Source organism: Cygnus atratus, chromosome 14 (genome assembly GCF_013377495.2).
Source record: "Cygnus atratus isolate AKBS03 ecotype Queensland, Australia chromosome 14, CAtr_DNAZoo_HiC_assembly, whole genome shotgun sequence".
NCBI classification, from domain to species: domain Eukaryota; kingdom Metazoa; phylum Chordata; class Aves; order Anseriformes; family Anatidae; genus Cygnus; species Cygnus atratus.
Window position 1 is genome coordinate 12,148,888 of NC_066375.1, and position 16,223 is coordinate 12,165,110.

General features: G+C 54.0%; 2 protein-coding genes across 2 annotated transcripts; both read left to right on the forward strand.

Moving 5' to 3' along the window:
- The first annotated feature begins 3,217 nt into the window (after nucleotides 1-3,217).
- Nucleotides 3,218-6,389, forward strand: LOC118256191 (protocadherin alpha-2-like). The gene is made up of 2 exons (XM_035562930.1): nucleotides 3,218-5,689; nucleotides 6,336-6,389. The coding sequence occupies exons 1-2, from the start codon at nucleotides 3,218-3,220 to the stop codon at nucleotides 6,387-6,389; spliced, it is 2,526 nt and encodes an 841-aa protein (XP_035418823.1).
- Nucleotides 6,390-12,345: 5,956 nt separating this feature from the next.
- LOC118256190 (protocadherin alpha-2-like) lies at nucleotides 12,346-15,955 on the forward strand. The gene is made up of 2 exons (XM_035562929.1): nucleotides 12,346-14,814; nucleotides 15,887-15,955. The coding sequence occupies exons 1-2, from the start codon at nucleotides 12,346-12,348 to the stop codon at nucleotides 15,953-15,955; spliced, it is 2,538 nt and encodes an 845-aa protein (XP_035418822.1).
- The last annotated feature ends 268 nt before the right edge of the window (nucleotides 15,956-16,223 follow it).

Below are 16,223 nucleotides of genomic sequence, written 5' to 3' on the forward strand. Positions count from 1 at the left end.
TTGTGTTTCAGTGAAGTGGATTGAGATCCTCTTGTCTTCTCTCCTGTAATGAAAATGTTCCACTCTGCTGTTTTTCTTCTCTCACATTGGAAATCTGTTGGTAACAGTGGATGAGATGTAGTCTGTTGAATTGTGGCTGCTGCCAGAGAGCAGACACTTGAGCAGTTGGCTGTGTGTGGGTGCTGTTTTTTGCACTGTTCAGAGCGGAAGTTGTCCTTGAGAGAATGTCATTGGCTTTCAGGTCTGCCTCTTGCTTCCCATGTGATAGCTGTGTGGCAGGGCACACTCTCTCCCATGATTGAGGAGCTTTTGCAAAGCTTGATGATTTTTGTTCTGTCCAGTTTCCCTAGAAATCACTGGTAACTTTAAATGAGAATGTCCCTTTTAAACCACTTCTCCTGACATGAACAATCTACACGTGATGCTGCAGGTAAACCATTTATACCCAAAGACTATGTGTTTGAGAGACAGGTGTATGTTTATTTGCTGTTTAGTTGTGATCCCTTTATGTTGGATGGCCTGAACATTGCCTGGGGAATGCCTATAGGTTTGGAGCCTTCTGGTGAGTGTGTGGGTACCAATGGGCAGAGCAGTTCCTCCCACTGGCTACAGTCCCTTACCCTGGTGTCTGCCTGTAATCAAAAATGCAGGAAATTTCTAAGGAGATGTGATGGGGTGGGTGTAATCTTTGTACGCCTCCCCCCAGACGGTACACTTGCATAGTTGGCCTTGGTGGAGATGGTGCGTGTCTTGCAGCTTGGCTCATTTCAAATCTTGAACATGTGTATGGGAGCAGTGTGTGGTGTCCAATGATTTCAAAGCTGTCCCACATCTGAAGGAAATCTTTCCATCCAGTTTCCCAAGAAATCTGTAATAACTTTTATAGAAATTGCCCTTTACAAGCCGTTCTCCTGTCATGGAAATGCTTCTTTTTCTAAACAAGCAAGCACTGATCCTACAGGTAAGTGACTTGTACTCCGAGAAGATGTGTTCAAGAGAGCAATGATGGCTTTTTGCTATTTAACTGCAATATGTTTATGTTGGATGGACAGTATGTAGCCTGGGTAATGTCTTTAGTTTTGGAGCAGCAGAGTCCTGTTGCCTGATCTCGTTCCTCTCCTTTTGCTTCCCAGGTCAGTGTGAGCAGGCAACAGCAAAGACATGTAGAGGAGAGACACTACTGTGTTTCTCTGGGGGGATGTGCATGTAGAGGAGAGACACTACTGTGTTTCTCTGGGGGGATGTGTTCCTGGTTGAGGGTCTTCTTTTTTTTTTTTTTTTTTTTAAGTGGAAAAGCAGTGGTGTTACCTTCCCGGAATTGCTGGGTTGTGTGATGGGTGGCTCAAGTTATGGATGAGATGTTTTCGCTGGGAGTAATTTCCCTGGGTCCTGAGGTTCTTGCTGCTTTTATGTTCTGGCAGTGGATGTGTGCCTGAAAAGCAAAGCAAGAGCTCACCCTTTGGTGTGTGGGTGGCATGTGATCCTCAAGAAATGCGTCTTCCTTGAGGTGTGTGGGAGTTCAATAGAGCTGAGGGTATCGCGTGCTTTTCCCCCCTCTTGGAAGATTTTTGTGCTAGGGTATTATGGGTTTGAGTTGTCAAATGAAAGACTCTCCTGAGCTCTGTGGACGCCTTGAGCCTGTTTGCACTGATGTCCTGGTATGCTGGTGCTGGTGCTCTGTTTGCAAGGGTGCTTCATTCTGTATCGATCAAGCAGAGGTATCCTTTGCCATGTGATTCTCATGCTGCGTTCTTTCCTTTTTGCAAATCCTCATTGATGAGCATGAAGCCACAGTGCAGGGTTAGAAGTGAGAGCAGGTTTGTGTTGCTGAAGGCTTTGCAAGGTGTAATGCCTGCACAGTGCCTCTGAGTGCCACGGTCCATGGAGAGGTGGAGAGTGAGATCACTGGAAGAGTAATTGCCAAGGGAACTTCATCCTTGTGAGTGCTGCACGTGGCTCAATTGAAGGTGGTGAGGGCAAGGAAGGAGAGGTCTTACCTAAGGGCATATCCATGCTGGATGATGAGAGTAGTGTAGTTACTTTAGAAAAGATTTGGTCAATGGAGGGAAATAAATGAAGAGGCAGAATATCCAGGCAATGATCGGAGGCTAAGAGAAAGACATATGGGAGAGAAGAAAGGAAGAAGACCTTGAAAAGAAAGAAAAAAGTAGAAAAAAAAGGAACAAATAACTGACAACAAGGGAAGTATAGAAGTGAGCAAGAAATGAAGGCAGACAGGTAAAAAACTTTTTCTAATGCAGAAATTGAAAAAGTGAGAGAAGAAGGACAGAGGAAATAGAGTGGTAACAAAAGGAAGAGAATAGAAAAGAATAGATCAAATAAGCAAAGAGGAAGGAAGCATGAAAACAAGGAAGCAAATGAAGAGGAGTGGAAGAGAGGAAAGGTGAAAGGAGGGAAGGAAGGAAGAAAAGAGAGCATACAAGCAAAAAGCAAAGAAGCAATAGGGCAGCAGAAAGGAAAGAGGAAAGGAAGAGGCAGACATATAAATGGAGGGACGAATGGAAGGAAAAAAGGAAGAACCTAAAAGAATGAAGGAAGCAGTAGAAAAACATATAAAGGACAGAGGAGAAGATGAATAGAAGGAGTCAAGGAAAGAAGGAAAAACGAAAGAAGGTACCGAAATGAAAGATGGAGCAGAAAGATGGAAAGAAGAGAAAGAAGGAAGACGTCCGGAAGAATGCATGCAAGCAAGAAGCAAGCAGGCAAGCAAGCAAGACAGTGAATGGAGGAGAGGCAAAGGAGAAGAGAGACGGGAAAGGAAGCAAGCAAGCAAAGAAGCAAGGAGGAGCGTCCGTCGGCGTGGTGCGTGCAGGGCTGGGAGCCGGTCGGTGTGCGGGGAGCGCCGTCTGGAGCGCAGCGCTGCGGGGCTGTTGCCCCCCTCGTTAGCGCTGCTGTCTCGGCCCGTGCTGGGCTCGGTGTCGGCGCCGTCGCCGCGGTGTGTCCCGCGAGTGCCGGGGGTGTCCCGCGAGGCGGGGGCGGTGTCGCTGCCGTGCTGGCGGCGGCGGGCGCGAGTGAGGCGGCGGAGCACACGGTGTCGCTGCAGGCTCAGGAACGGCGCGGGAGCGGCGGGAGGGCGGCTCCGCCCCGGGGCGGCGGGAAGGGCGGCTGTGCGCGCGGGGGGAGCGGCGCGGGGCGGGCAGGAGAGCGGCGGCGGCGGCGGCGGCGGGAGCCGTGCGGGGCGCGGGCGGCGGCGGCCATGTCGGTGTGCGTGCGGGCCGTGGTGCGGGTGCTGGTGCTGCAGGCGGCCTGGGCGCTGGGCGGCGGGCAGGTGCGCTACTCGGTGCCGGAGGAAGCCAAGGGCGGCACGGTGGTGGGGCGGCTGGCGCAGGACCTGGGCCTGGAGGCGGGCGAGGCGGAGGCGCGGCGGCTGCGGCTGGTGTCGCAGGGCCGGCGGGCGAGCGTGGAGGTGAGCGGGGCGAGCGGGGCGCTGGTGGTGAGCTCGCGGCTGGACCGGGAGGAGCTGTGCGGGAAGAGCGCGCCCTGCGCCCTGCGCCTGGAGGTGCTGCTGGAGCGGCCGCTGCGCGTCTTCCACGTGGAGGTGGAGGTCACCGACATCAACGACAATGCCCCGCTCTTCCCCGCCGCCACCAAAAACCTCAGCATCGCGGAATCGTCGCTGCCGGGATCCCGCTTTCCGCTGGAGGGCGCGTCGGATGCGGATATCGGAGCCAACGCGCAGCTCTCCTATACGCTCAGCCCCAGCGAGCACTTCGCTCTGGATTTGCAGAGGAGTGGTGAATATCGAGAGTCGTTATTCCTGGTGCTGACGAAAGGTCTGGACCGCGAGTCGCTGGCCGAGCACCGTCTGTTGCTGACGGCGAGTGACGGGGGCAGGCCGTCGCTAACGGGCACGGTGGAGCTGGTGGTGTCGGTGCTGGATGCGAACGACAACGCGCCCCAGTTCAACCAGTCGGTGTATAAAGTGCAGGTACTGGAGAGCGCAGCTGAGGGGACGTTGGTGGCGCGGGTGAGCGCCACAGACCCGGACGAGGGAATCAACAGTGAAATAACGTTCAGTAGAAGCAATACCTTTCCATCCGGAGGATTAAACCTGTTCGAATTAAACCTGCAGTCGGGGGAGATCCGTCTCCGCGGACCTTTGGACTTTGAAGAAGTCCGCTTTTACGAATTACAAATCGAAGCGAAAGATAAGGGTACGCCCCCGTTGTCGGGGCACTGCAAGGTGGTGGTGGAGGTGTTGGACGTGAACGACAACGCGCCCGAGGTGTGGGTGACGTCGCTGTCGGTGCCGGTGGCCGAGGACGCGTCGTTGGGGACGGTGGTGGCGCTGCTGAGCGTGTCGGACCGGGACTCGGGGTCGAACGGGCGGGTGCGGTGCGCGGTGTGGCCGCCGTCGCCGTTCGGGCTGGTGGCGACGTTCGCGGGCTCGTACTCGCTGGTGCTGCGGGAGGCGCTGGACCGGGAGCGGGTGTCGGAGTACGAGGTGGAGGTGCGGGCGGAGGACGGCGGGGCGCCGCCGCTGCGCGCCAGCCGCGGGCTGCGGGTGCCGGTGTCGGACGTGAACGACAACGCGCCGGCGTTCGCGCAGGCCGTGTACACGGTGCTGGCGCGGGAGAACAACGCGGCGGGCGCGGAGCTGGCGCGGCTGTGGGCGCGGGACCCGGACGAGGCGGGCAACGGGCGCGTGAGCTACTCGGTGGCGGAGGGCGGCGCGGGCGCGGGGTCGGGGTCGGGGTGGCGTCCGGCGTCGAGCTACGTGTCGGTGGACGCGGAGAGCGGGCGGCTGTGGGCGCTGCAGCCCCTGGACTACGAGGAGCTGCAGGTGCTGCAGTTCGAGGTGCGGGCGGTGGACGCGGGCGAGCCGCCGCTGTGCGGCAACGCCACGGTGCAGCTCTTCGTGGTGGACGAGAACGACAACGCGCCGGCGCTGCTCCCGCCCGCCGGCGGCGGGCCGGGGCCCTGGGCTGCGAGCGAGGCGTCGGCGTCGGCGTCGGCTTCGGCGCCGGGGTCGCTGTGGGCGTGGGCGGCGTGGGGGGCGCCGGCGGGGCAGGTGGTGGCGAAGATCCGCGCGGTGGACGCGGACTCGGGCTACAACGCGTGGCTGCGCTACGAGCTGTGGGAGCCGCGGGGCAAGGGCCCGTTCCGCGTGGGGCTGTACAGCGGCGAGGTGAGCACGGCGCGGGCGCTGGAGGAGGCGGACGGCCCGCGGCAGCGGCTGCTGATCGTGGTGCGGGACCACGGGGAGCCGTCGCGCTCGGCCACGGCCACGCTGAGCGTGTCGCTGGTGGAGGGCGCCGAGGCGGCGCTGGCGGCGGCGGGGGCGGTGTCGGCGGGGGCGGGGCTGCGGCCGGCGGCGGGCGCGGAGGACGGCGCGGCGGCGGCGGCGGCGACGAACGTGTGGCTGGTGGTGGCCATCTGCGCGGTGTCGAGCCTGTTCCTGCTGGCGGTGGTGCTGTACGGGGCGTCGCGCTGGGCGCCGCGGGCGGCCGTGCTGTCGGGGCCCGGTCCGGCGACGCTGGTGTGCGCCAGCGAGGTGGGCAGCTGGTCGTACTCGCAGCGCCAGAGCCGGAGCCTGTGCGTGGCGGACGGCGCGGGCAAGAGCGACCTGATGGTTTTCAGCCCCAACTGCCCGCCGCCGCCCGGCCCCGCGGCAGAAAACGGTTCTGCCGAGAAGGGACCTTCGCTCTCCCCATACTCTTCAGGCGCGGTAAGTTGCCCCTTGGTTTTTATTTTTTTTCCCCCTTCTGTTCTGTTTTCCGATGATATTTCACGGCACGTTGATCATTAAAACGATGTGCTTGTGGAATTAATTTTACAAGGAGAGTCCGAGCCATGTAGTGCTCTTAGATGTATCCTTGGCTTTTGCTTTAGACGTGTGAGTTCGTTGTTCTAAAAGCAAGTGCTCGACTGTTTAGTGTGTTCTGTACGCCTACGTGAATGTTTAGTAGAATTTGCAGAGCTCCATTCTTTTTCGTGGGTGACTTCGTGGTGATGTGTATTCCTAGTTTTGTAAGATATCTTTTTCCCATTGTGCGGCATCGAATGCTGATCGTATGAATTAGCCGTTCTGTCATTTTTCTTGTATTAGAATCCTTTTGCCTGTCCAAAGACCCCTTTGTGCGTGCGGAGGAGCTTGGTGGTTCCCTCAGGATGAGTACCATCACAGTATTTATTATTTTTAAAATCTGCTGGCAATATAGTTGTGTTTATGAATGTTGTGTCCGTATGCGCCAATGTACTCTATGGCTATTTTTTATTTTTTTTTGTCTTCGGATCTCTCACTGGGTGGTGGGCTTTGGTAATGTTAGGAAGCTGATCTACGTGAACTGAGTAATATGCGGTGTGATGATAAGGTAGAAAATTTGGTGGACGTGGTGGAGAACGTTCTGCCTCTGGAAGTGTGTTGAAAAGTAGGGAGAAATGAGACATTGGATGCTTTAATTCAGCATGGAGAACTGTTGGAGGAAAGGGTGCCTCCCAGCCTCACTGTGCCTTGCTGTCATTGCTCTCGTTGCTCTCTTTCCTGTCTGCCCTTCGTCCATTCTTTCTCATTCTGCGAGTCATACAGGAGTGTCTTTTCTTCCCCTTGATGTGGTTTCAGTGCTGTAGATGGTTCTATGAAGCCCTTGTTTAGTCAGTTGCCATCATATTAGCACCTGTATATGAATGCTCACATGATCGTTACTTCTGTTATTTCTGATAAAGACGTGGGTGGGCAAGGGCTCTTTCCTTTTTCCTTTCCCAATTTTATTTTCTACAGAAGTCTACCGTGAATGGGGAGAAGCAGAGGAAAATTTGAGATTGATGTGACAAGTGGAATCCTCCACTTGAAAGCATCCTAAAAGGCAGATGTGTTAGAAGTTGAGTGTGTTTTCTTGGGATTGTTGTCCAATCTAATTCTTCATATCTTTTTTTCCTCCCATTCTTCATAGTTCTCCTGCTTTTGAAGGCCTTTTCCGTATGCCCTTTCAGTCTTTTCTGTTTGAACACGGGAAAGTGTTCCTCAAAGAGAACCTGCTTTGGGCATCATGCTGGCATTCTCTGAAAGTCTTCCTGGTCTCCTGTTTTGTAAATAATTTAATTAGGGTGGGAACAGCTTACATACAAAATTCTATTTGAAAGTCAACTTTGCCGTTCTGTCAAGAGGAATGAAAGAGATTGGTGTCTTCTGTGTTATCATAAGTCTTACCCTTTTGATTGGCACTGAGGCTAGAGCTGACATATCCATGTCACTGTTTTCCCTATGCAGATGTCATTTCATACCCCTAAATGTTTGGTTGCAGTTCAAGCACAGTCACTGTTGAGGCAACATTGTTTTCCTCATCTGCTTGGCTTGGTGGTGTCCTTCATGGAAAATCTTCTGCCATTTACCCACCCAGGTGGTCTGCATCATAAACTCTTTCTGTAGTTCTTGGCAGGTGCCCTGTTTATTTACTCAGCTGCATGGGTTAATAGGTCTTGCGATGTTTGTAATATCACTCGACATGAGTTTTTGAGACCTCTGAAGGAGGCATTTAGTGTCACGTGTCCCGGCAGAATTCTTTGCCCATCTGCAGTATTGACCTTGGTCAAGCTCTTGGTCAAGATCTTAGTCAAGCTCTCAGCTTTGGTCTTCCTGCCATCTGTGTAGTTAATCATAACTCTTAGAGCTTCCCTTCATTTTGTATGGAGTGTCTTCACTTGTGTATGCTTTTCTGTCATGCTGGTATCCCAGTTCTAATGCCCTTTTTCTTTTGGCTGCTACAAAGTGCTGGCTTTCAGCCTTTTCTTGATCGGAACTTTGTCCTCCCCCTCTTGGATTCTCCTCTGGCTTAGTGATTATGCAAGGTGAGCACGGTTGGTACTCCAGGCTCTTCTCTGTTGGTCTTGTGTGGCATAATATATTGTGTTTAAGTGGCAAGGCTTTGGTGCGGGGGGACTGCAGTGCTGTCCTCTGTGAGAAGAATCCAGAAGCTGCCCCATGTTAGCTGGCTCAAAAGGGACCCACCACTGTCCAGATCTGAGCCATTAAGGGACTGTGGAATAATTGCCTAAGGTGACTTGGAAATCAAACAGATATTCACATTTTAAAGAAAATGTACGGCATTGAAGAAGCTGTAAACTTCTTCAGCTGAAGAAGGGTGGAGTGTAGCTGCTTTACCTAAACGTTCCCTAGGCCTCCCACCTTAGATGTTAATCATACTGGGGGACCTGGTGTGCTGACTCTAAGGAACAGTATGGAGTGTAGAGCAGAGTGAAGATGCTGCAGCTAGGCTCTGTGACAAGATGGGAACTGATTGTTCTTGTGCACACCAAGACTGATAAACACATTTGCTACCCTGAGCCAACGACCTGTCATGTTTTTGACAAAATGCTGTACTCTAGTGAACTTTGCTCATTATAATATCATTATAATACCAAAACACATCTCCATCCCAAAAGGTACCCGCCTCCAAAGTGCAATCACCCCTCACCGAGCAAGCACTCTGAATTTCTCATAGCCTATACTTTTAAACAAAAGCGAGAAATCTTTTCACCAATCATAACCAATATATACATGAATAGAGTCACTCAAGCTCCACCTAAAAGATAGAAAATAATATAAATTAGTTTAAGAGAGAGGGGATGTGAGGGAAGATAACATTGTAACTTCTGGGATCAGTTCATGGGCTGAGTCTCTCTTCTCCCACCCGTTGGAACGCCTTTGGGTAAGATTTGAATAGTTGATTATACCAATTGCCTCCCCAGGAAACTTAGAAATCTCTGTACAGTCTTTATGCTTTTTAATGCATTAATAACCAGGCTGTGTTACTCATACTTTTGGCATTTGAGTGTGCTTTGCAGACAGTGAATTTATCGCAGGCAATCCAAAGAACCTGTGTACCTGTTGCTTTAATAAATTGCACTAGATTGTATTGAACCTAGCTGTGATAGTTCTCATTGGACACGACCTCATTGAACTTTTTAATTGTGAACGTGGCTGTTCATGGAATGTGACTAGAGTGAGTGTGTGCTATGTTATTTGTGAATCCATAATCGTGGTAGTTCAGTACCCTGAATGCGACTGGACTTATAACAGCTAACTGGCTACACCCTTTAATGCAACAACGATGCTGTGAATGCCTCTGTGAGAGCAGATTTAAGAAAGGGAAAAAAGCTGCTGTGCAACTGCAGTTGGAGAGCGTGGAATGAGAAACAGCCTTACAGACACCAAGGTCAGTGAAGAAGGAGGGGAAGAGGTGCTCCAGGTGCTGGAGCAGAAGTTCCCCTGTGGCCTGTGAAGCAGAAGTTCCCCTGCGGCATGGCGGAGCAGGCTGTCCCCCTGCAGCACATGGGGAGCACAGTGGAGCACATTTCCACCCTGCAGCCCATGGAGGAGCCCACAGTGGAGCAGGTGGATCTGACCTCAAGAAGGCTGCGGCCTGTGAAGAAACCCCACCAGAGCAGACTTTGGGCCAGAGCTGTAGCCCATGGAGAGGAGCCCATACAGGAGCAGCTGGTCTGGCAGGGGCTGCTGCCAGTGGGGGACCCATGTTGGAGCCATGGTACAGACCCATACTTGGAGCGGTTTTTTGAAGAGCTGCTGCCTGTGGGAAGCGCAGACAGGATCAGTTTGGGAAGGACTGCATCCTGTGAGAGGGACCCCACGTTGGAGCAGGGGCAGAGAGTGACCGTGAAGGAGCATCGGAGACAAAGTACTGCAACCCCATTCTTTGTTCCCCTGTGCCACTCGGGGGGTGGCAAGAGGAAGAGGGTAGAATGGTGGAAGAGGGTAGATGGGGGATGGTGTTCTTAGTTTGTTTTCTTTTTTTCTCATTTGTCTAACTTGCTGGTAATAGGTAATAAATTTCTCCAATCTCCCTGTGTTGTTTTGCCCATGACGATAATTATTGAGTGATCTCCCTATCCTTATCTCATCCCTTGATCCCTTTCCATTTTGTTTTCCCCCTCTTAGCCTTTGGGGAAGGGGAGTGAGAGAGCGGTTGTGGTGAGGCTCAGCTGGGTAAAACCACCACACATAAATAGGTTTGTGAAATGCTACAGATTTATTGTGGACATGGAAAAGATAGGAGAAATGTTTCATGATACCCCTTTGCAAGCAAGGGGTACATGTACTTTATAACACAAGGTAGTTAAGGGCAGAAGAGCATGAACTATGGTAGGTGTGAAAAGCGTGCAGTGATATATCTCTGTTAGGCAATATGCATTGCTGGAGGTCTGTATTTTGGGTGACTGAATGTGTATGTAGAAACAACTCAGTTATTAGTCCTGACCCTGCAAATTCCATCTACCTTGCAGAAGTAGTTTTTGTATTGCTTCCTTTTTTCTTCCCTGAGAATATTTTTTAAAAAAGGGTTATTTTGTGTTTCTGTGTGTATGTGTGAGTGTTATGGCGATCATGTGAATAGGAACTGGAATGACACTTGAAACTCCCAATTCCCCCTAAATTTGCCTTTCCGAGGAGATGTGTTGGGAATTGTAAGAGCCACTCCGCCAAATATTGTTGACTGTTTCATTTCATAATTTGTGTCCCTTGGCATGACAATGGGTAGCTTTCTTGCAGTTGCTTCAGACGAGGTTTACCTGGCAATGACACCATGAGGGTTCAAGTTTAATTTTTGTTTCCTTCTTCATAGAAGTGGATACAAGAACACTGGCAATACAAGCTGTGATTTAAGCTCAAGGCTGGAGAAAACCTGCGTGTTTGTCTAGTTCCATTTCGCTGAAATCATGGTCAGTGATCCCTGAAAATATCCCTTAAAACTCCTGACAACGGAGACCCAGAGATGAATCAGTAACTTTATCCTAGCCATGTGGATTCAGGTGTATTTGAACAGGGACTATCAACAGACATATTTGTCATAATTGGTAGCATTTGGTTAGCATTTGACGTCTTTGTTTTGCTTTGACCTGATGTTAGGACACTGGTGTTTCTGTGCTAGACCCAGAAACTGACTACTGTGTGAAATTGTCTGTTTCATGTTGCTGCTTGGCCTTTGTGGTGGGGATAGCAGCAAGCATCCGTAGTTGTGTAGGGAATGGACCCTGAAGTGTTCATCTCAGTGAGTGAGGTGGGATCATGGGGAGAGGATGTCAGACAAGCTGTACCTTGGCAGAGCAGTGGTGCAACCCTTCTGTGTTGTCTTTTGTTCCGTGATGTGTGGCTGAGTACTACTGAGAGGCATCCTGCAAGGGCTTGTTGCTATTGGTAATGGACTCATTGAAAGGCTGTCCTGCGAGCACCTGCCTGCCTAAAAAGGTAAGAACCTGCTATTTATTGTGCAGCTCCAAGTGAGAGATGAAACTCCCAGGGAATGCATTACTAAGGTACATAAAGAGTTGTAGAGAGCTCTGTTTCCTTGTGCTGTTTCTCTTTTCTGAGAGGATTTATGCCATATGAGTTATGTTTAGACTGTCATGGGGGGACTGGGGAGTCATCGATGGAGTTGTAAGTCTTTGGAATTTCTATGCATTGATGGTTTCTTAGGTTGGACCTATATCTCAAACGCAAAACCATTCTGCTGGAGATGATGGATGGAGATACTCTTTGTAATACGCGGCCCTCGCTCTACTGTTTATGTTTTGAAAGTGAAGGAGAATGTATGGGATTGCTCAGCTACATCACTGTCATAAAGCTTTGCCAAAGAAAGCATTATCTGCTTGTTTTCAGCGTTGCTGCACAAGTCAAAAAACTATTTCCATGTGAAAACGTGTTCTTTCCATGGATGGAGGCCCGAGGCTACCGTCTTGTTCTGTAGAGGAAAGAGCTGAATTCTCTTTGCAGAGAAAGCAGGAAAGAAGCAGGCCAAGTTACGCCTCATCAGGAACACACAGGGAAAACCAAATCAGGAGACCAGAAGTGGAGGAGGGTGTTTTGAGTGGAGATCTTCGCAGGTGTGATTCCTGGGTTAATGGAGGCATTTAGGAAACATTTTGGCAAGTATAAAGCAATTACAGGGCCTTAAGGAAAAAGAAAAACAAAAGACAAAAAGAAAAAAGAAAAAGAAGAGGGAAGAAGAAGAGGCCAGCTGCCGTCAGAGACGTTTTCTGCGGAAACGTTCCGGTGGGAAATCCCGGAGCGTGTTGGCAGAGCGGGAGCGGCCACGTCCCCATCCTTCGGAGAGCCGCCGCGGGAGGAAGCCGCGATCGGACACAAGGTGCCGCTGTCGGCCAGAAAGGCGGTGTGAGCCATCAAGAAGGCGGCGGCTCCACCCCGAGCCTGTGTCACGGCTGCCGACAGCGGGCGGGCGGCGGAGGGAGCCCGGATGCAGCGGCTCGTCCGGGTGGGCCGGGTCAGCGGACTGCGGTTCGGCGGCGGGGCGGCGAGCGGTGGCGTGCGGGCGGCGGGAGCCGTGCGGGGCGCGGGCGGCGGCGGCGGCGGCCATGTCGGTGTGCGTGCGGGCCGTGGTGCGGGTGCTGGTGCTGCAGGCGGCCTGGGCGCTGGGCGGCGGGCAGGTGCGCTACTCGGTGCCGGAGGAAGCCAAGGGCGGCACGGTGGTGGGGCGGCTGGCGCAGGACCTGGGCCTGGAGGCGGGCGAGGCGGAGGCGCGGCGGCTGCGGCTGGTGTCGCAGGGCCGGCGGGCGAGCGTGGAGTTGAGCGGGGCGAGCGGGGCGCTGGTGGTGAGCTCGCGGCTGGACCGGGAGGAGCTGTGCGGGAAGAGCGCGCCCTGCGCCCTGCGCCTGGAGGTGCTGCTGGAGCGGCCGCTGCGCGTCTTCCACGTGGAGGTGGAGGTCACCGACATCAACGACAATGCCCCGCTCTTCCCCGCCGCCACCAAAAACCTCAGCATCCCGGAATTAAATACGATGCCGGGGTCCCGCTTTCCGCTGGAGGGCGCGTCGGATGCGGATATCGGAGCCAACGCGCAGCTCTCCTATACCCTCAGCCCCAGCGAGCACTTCGCCCTGGACGTGAAATCTAAAGGCGAGAACAAAAATTCCGTAGCACTCGTCTTAATGAAATCTCTGGACCGCGAGTCGCTGGCCGAGCACCGTCTGTTGCTGACGGCGAGTGACGGGGGCAGGCCGTCGCTGACGGGCACGGTGGAGCTGGTGGTGTCGGTGCTGGATGCGAACGACAACGCGCCCCATTTCAACCAGTCGATCTATAAGGTTCGGCTGCCGGAGAGTGCGCCGCCGGGAACTGTGTTTCTGCATCTAAAGGCGACTGATAAGGACGAGGGAATTAACCAGGAAATCTCTTATGGCCTTAGCGAGGCAGTTTCTGATAAATTGAAGGATTTGTTCATAATTGACAGAGTATCAGGGGAAATGAGGACTGCAGGACAACTGGATTTCGAAGATGTTCAGTCGTACGACCTGGAGGTCGAGGCGAGAGACAAGGGCGTTCCGCCGTTGTCAGGACACTGCAGCGTGGAGCTGGAGGTGTTGGACGTGAACGACAACGCGCCCGAGGTGTGGGTGACGTCGCTGTCGGTGCCGGTGGCCGAGGACGCGTCGTTGGGGACGGTGGTGGCGCTGCTGAGCGTGTCGGACCGGGACTCGGGGTCGAACGGGCGGGTGCGGTGCGCGGTGTGGCCGCCGTCGCCGTTCGGGCTGGTGGCGACGTTCGCGGGCTCGTACTCGCTGGTGCTGCGGGAGGCGCTGGACCGGGAGCGGGTGTCGGAGTACGAGGTGGAGGTGCGGGCGGAGGACGGCGGGGCGCCGCCGCTGCGCGCCAGCCGCGGGCTGCGGGTGCCGGTGTCGGACGTGAACGACAACGCGCCGGCGTTCGCGCAGGCCGTGTACACGGTGCTGGCGCGGGAGAACAACGCGGCGGGCGCGGAGCTGGCGCGGCTGTGGGCGCGGGACCCGGACGAGGCGGGCAACGGGCGCGTGAGCTACTCGGTGGCGGAGGGCGGCGCGGGCGCGGGGTCGGGGTCGGGGTGGCGTCCGGCGTCGAGCTACGTGTCGGTGGACGCGGAGAGCGGGCGGCTGTGGGCGCTGCAGCCCCTGGACTACGAGGAGCTGCAGGTGCTGCAGTTCGAGGTGCGGGCGGTGGACGCGGGCAAGCCGCCGCTGTGCGGCAACGCCACGGTGCAGCTCTTCGTGGTGGACGAGAACGACAACGCGCCGGCGCTGCTCCCGCCCGCCGGCGGCGGGCCGGGGCCCTGGGCTGCGGGCGAGGCGTCGGCGTCGGCTTCGGCGCCGGGGTCGCTGTGGGCGTGGGCGGCGTGGGGGGCGCCGGCGGGGCAGGTGGTGGCGAAGATCCGCGCGGTGGACGCGGACTCGGGCTACAACGCGTGGCTGCGCTACGAGCTGTGGGAGCCGCGGGGCAAGGGCCCGTTCCGCGTGGGGCTGTACAGCGGCGAGGTGAGCACGGCGCGGGCGCTGGAGGAGGCGGACGGCCCGCGGCAGCGGCTGCTGATCGTGGTGCGGGACCACGGGGAGCCGTCGCGCTCGGCCACGGCCACGCTGAGCGTGTCGCTGGTGGAGGGCGCCGAGGCGGCGCTGGCGGCGGCGGGGGCGGTGTCGGCGGGGGCGGGGCTGCGGCCGGCGGCGGGCGCGGAGGGCGGCGCGGCGGCGGCGGCGGCGACGAACGTGTGGCTGGTGGTGGCCATCTGCGCGGTGTCGAGCCTGTTCCTGCTGGCGGTGGTGCTGTACGGGGCGTCGCGCTGGGCGCCGCGGGCGGCCGTGCTGTCGGGGCCCGGTCCGGCGACGCTGGTGTGCGCCAGCGAGGTGGGCAGCTGGTCGTACTCGCAGCGCCAGAGCCGGAGCCTGTGCGTGGCGGACGGCGCGGGCAAGAGCGACCTGATGGTTTTCAGCCCCAACTGCCCGCCGCCGCCCGGCCCCGCGGCAGAAAACGGTTCTGCCGAGAAGGGACCTTCGCTCTCCCCATACTCTTCAGGCGCGGTAAGTTGCCCGTTGTGTTTTCACTTTTTTTCCCACTTCTTCTGTTCTGTTTTCCGATGATATTTCACGGCACGTTGATCATTAAAACGATGTGCTTGTGGAATTAATTTTACGAGGAGATTCCGAGCCATGTAGTACTCTTGGGTGTACCCTTGGCTTTCGCTTTAGAGACAGGTGTTTGTCGTTCTGAAAGTGAGTGCTCGACTGTTTTGCGTTCTCCGTATGCCTACGTGAATGTTTAGTAGAATTTGCAGAGCTCCATTCTTTTTCATGGGCGACTTTATGTTAAAAAGCAGGGAGAAATGAGACATTGGATGCTTTAAATTAGCATGGAGTATTGTTGCAACGATGGGCGCTTTTCAGCATCACTGTGTCTTGGTGTCCTTGCTCTTTTCTGTCTGCCCTTATTCCATTCTTTCTCATTCTTCGAGTGGTTCAGGAATGTCTTTTCTTCCCCTTGATGTGGTTTCAGTTCTGTAGGTGTTTCCGCGAAGCCCTTGTTTAAACATTTGCGATCGTGTTATCACCTGTGTGTGAAATCTCGATGTTGATGGTATGAATTAGCTACTCTTTTATTTTCCTGTATTCGAATCCTTTAGCCTGTAGAAAGACCCATGTGTGCATGTCGAGGAGCTTGGTAGCTCCCTCAAAATGACTGTAATCTGGGTATTCATTATTTTTGAAGTCTGCTTTGATGAAATTTGGTTTTACGAATTGCTGTATATACACCTATTTTTATGAAGTGGTCCATATGCATCAATGCTTGGTAGGGATTTTTTGGACTCGGTATTTGCTGGTTGGTGGGCTTCGGTAATATTAGGAAGATGAACTTCATGAACTGAGAACTATGGGATGTGATGAGGGACAGAAAAGCTTTTGGAAGTTCTGGATAGCGTTGGTGGATTTTGTTCTGCCCCCGGATGTGCATTGAAAAGTAGGGAGAAATGAGAGATTGGATGCATGGAGAACTGTTGGAGGGAGTTGGTTTTTTTTTTGGCCTTGCATGCCTCTCTCCATGACCTGACCCCACTCTCAGAGCATTGTGGCCTCTGTTCTACACTGTGCTCCTCAGAAACGTGCTGTGAAAAATAAGGTCGAAAATCGTTCCGTTGCCATTAGTCGAAAGAGGAAGAGTGACTGAGGGAAAAGTTGAAGACGGAATTTCTATATGCAATATTAAGTAGCGTAGAGATGATAGGATGAAAAGTTTTGCCTTTCCCGGCTATAGGCTACAAGACGCTGGGAAACGCTGATACAGCTATAGAGAAGTTCTCAAAAGTTGTTTCCAGATTGATTTCCCTATGTAGAGAGTGATTGTTTACTTACCGTGTTGTTTTAATGTCATTATCAAAGTGACTTATCCTGGCCGTGCACTGATGGCACTGGTCAACTCTTTCCTCATCCAGACC

Excerpts from the sequence above, each read along its gene's own strand:
- LOC118256191 (XM_035562930.1), top strand. The coding sequence starts at position 3,218 with ATGTCGGTGTGCGTGCGGGCCGTGGTGCGGGTGCTGGTGCTGCAGGCG. Across the intron at positions 5,690-6,335 it reads CCCCATACTCTTCAGGCGCG|GTAGAAAATTTGGTGGACGT; the intron begins GTAAGTTGCCCC and ends TGTGATGATAAG.
- LOC118256190 (XM_035562929.1), top strand. The coding sequence starts at position 12,346 with ATGTCGGTGTGCGTGCGGGCCGTGGTGCGGGTGCTGGTGCTGCAGGCG. Across the intron at positions 14,815-15,886 it reads CCCCATACTCTTCAGGCGCG|AAACGTGCTGTGAAAAATAA; the intron begins GTAAGTTGCCCG and ends TGTGCTCCTCAG.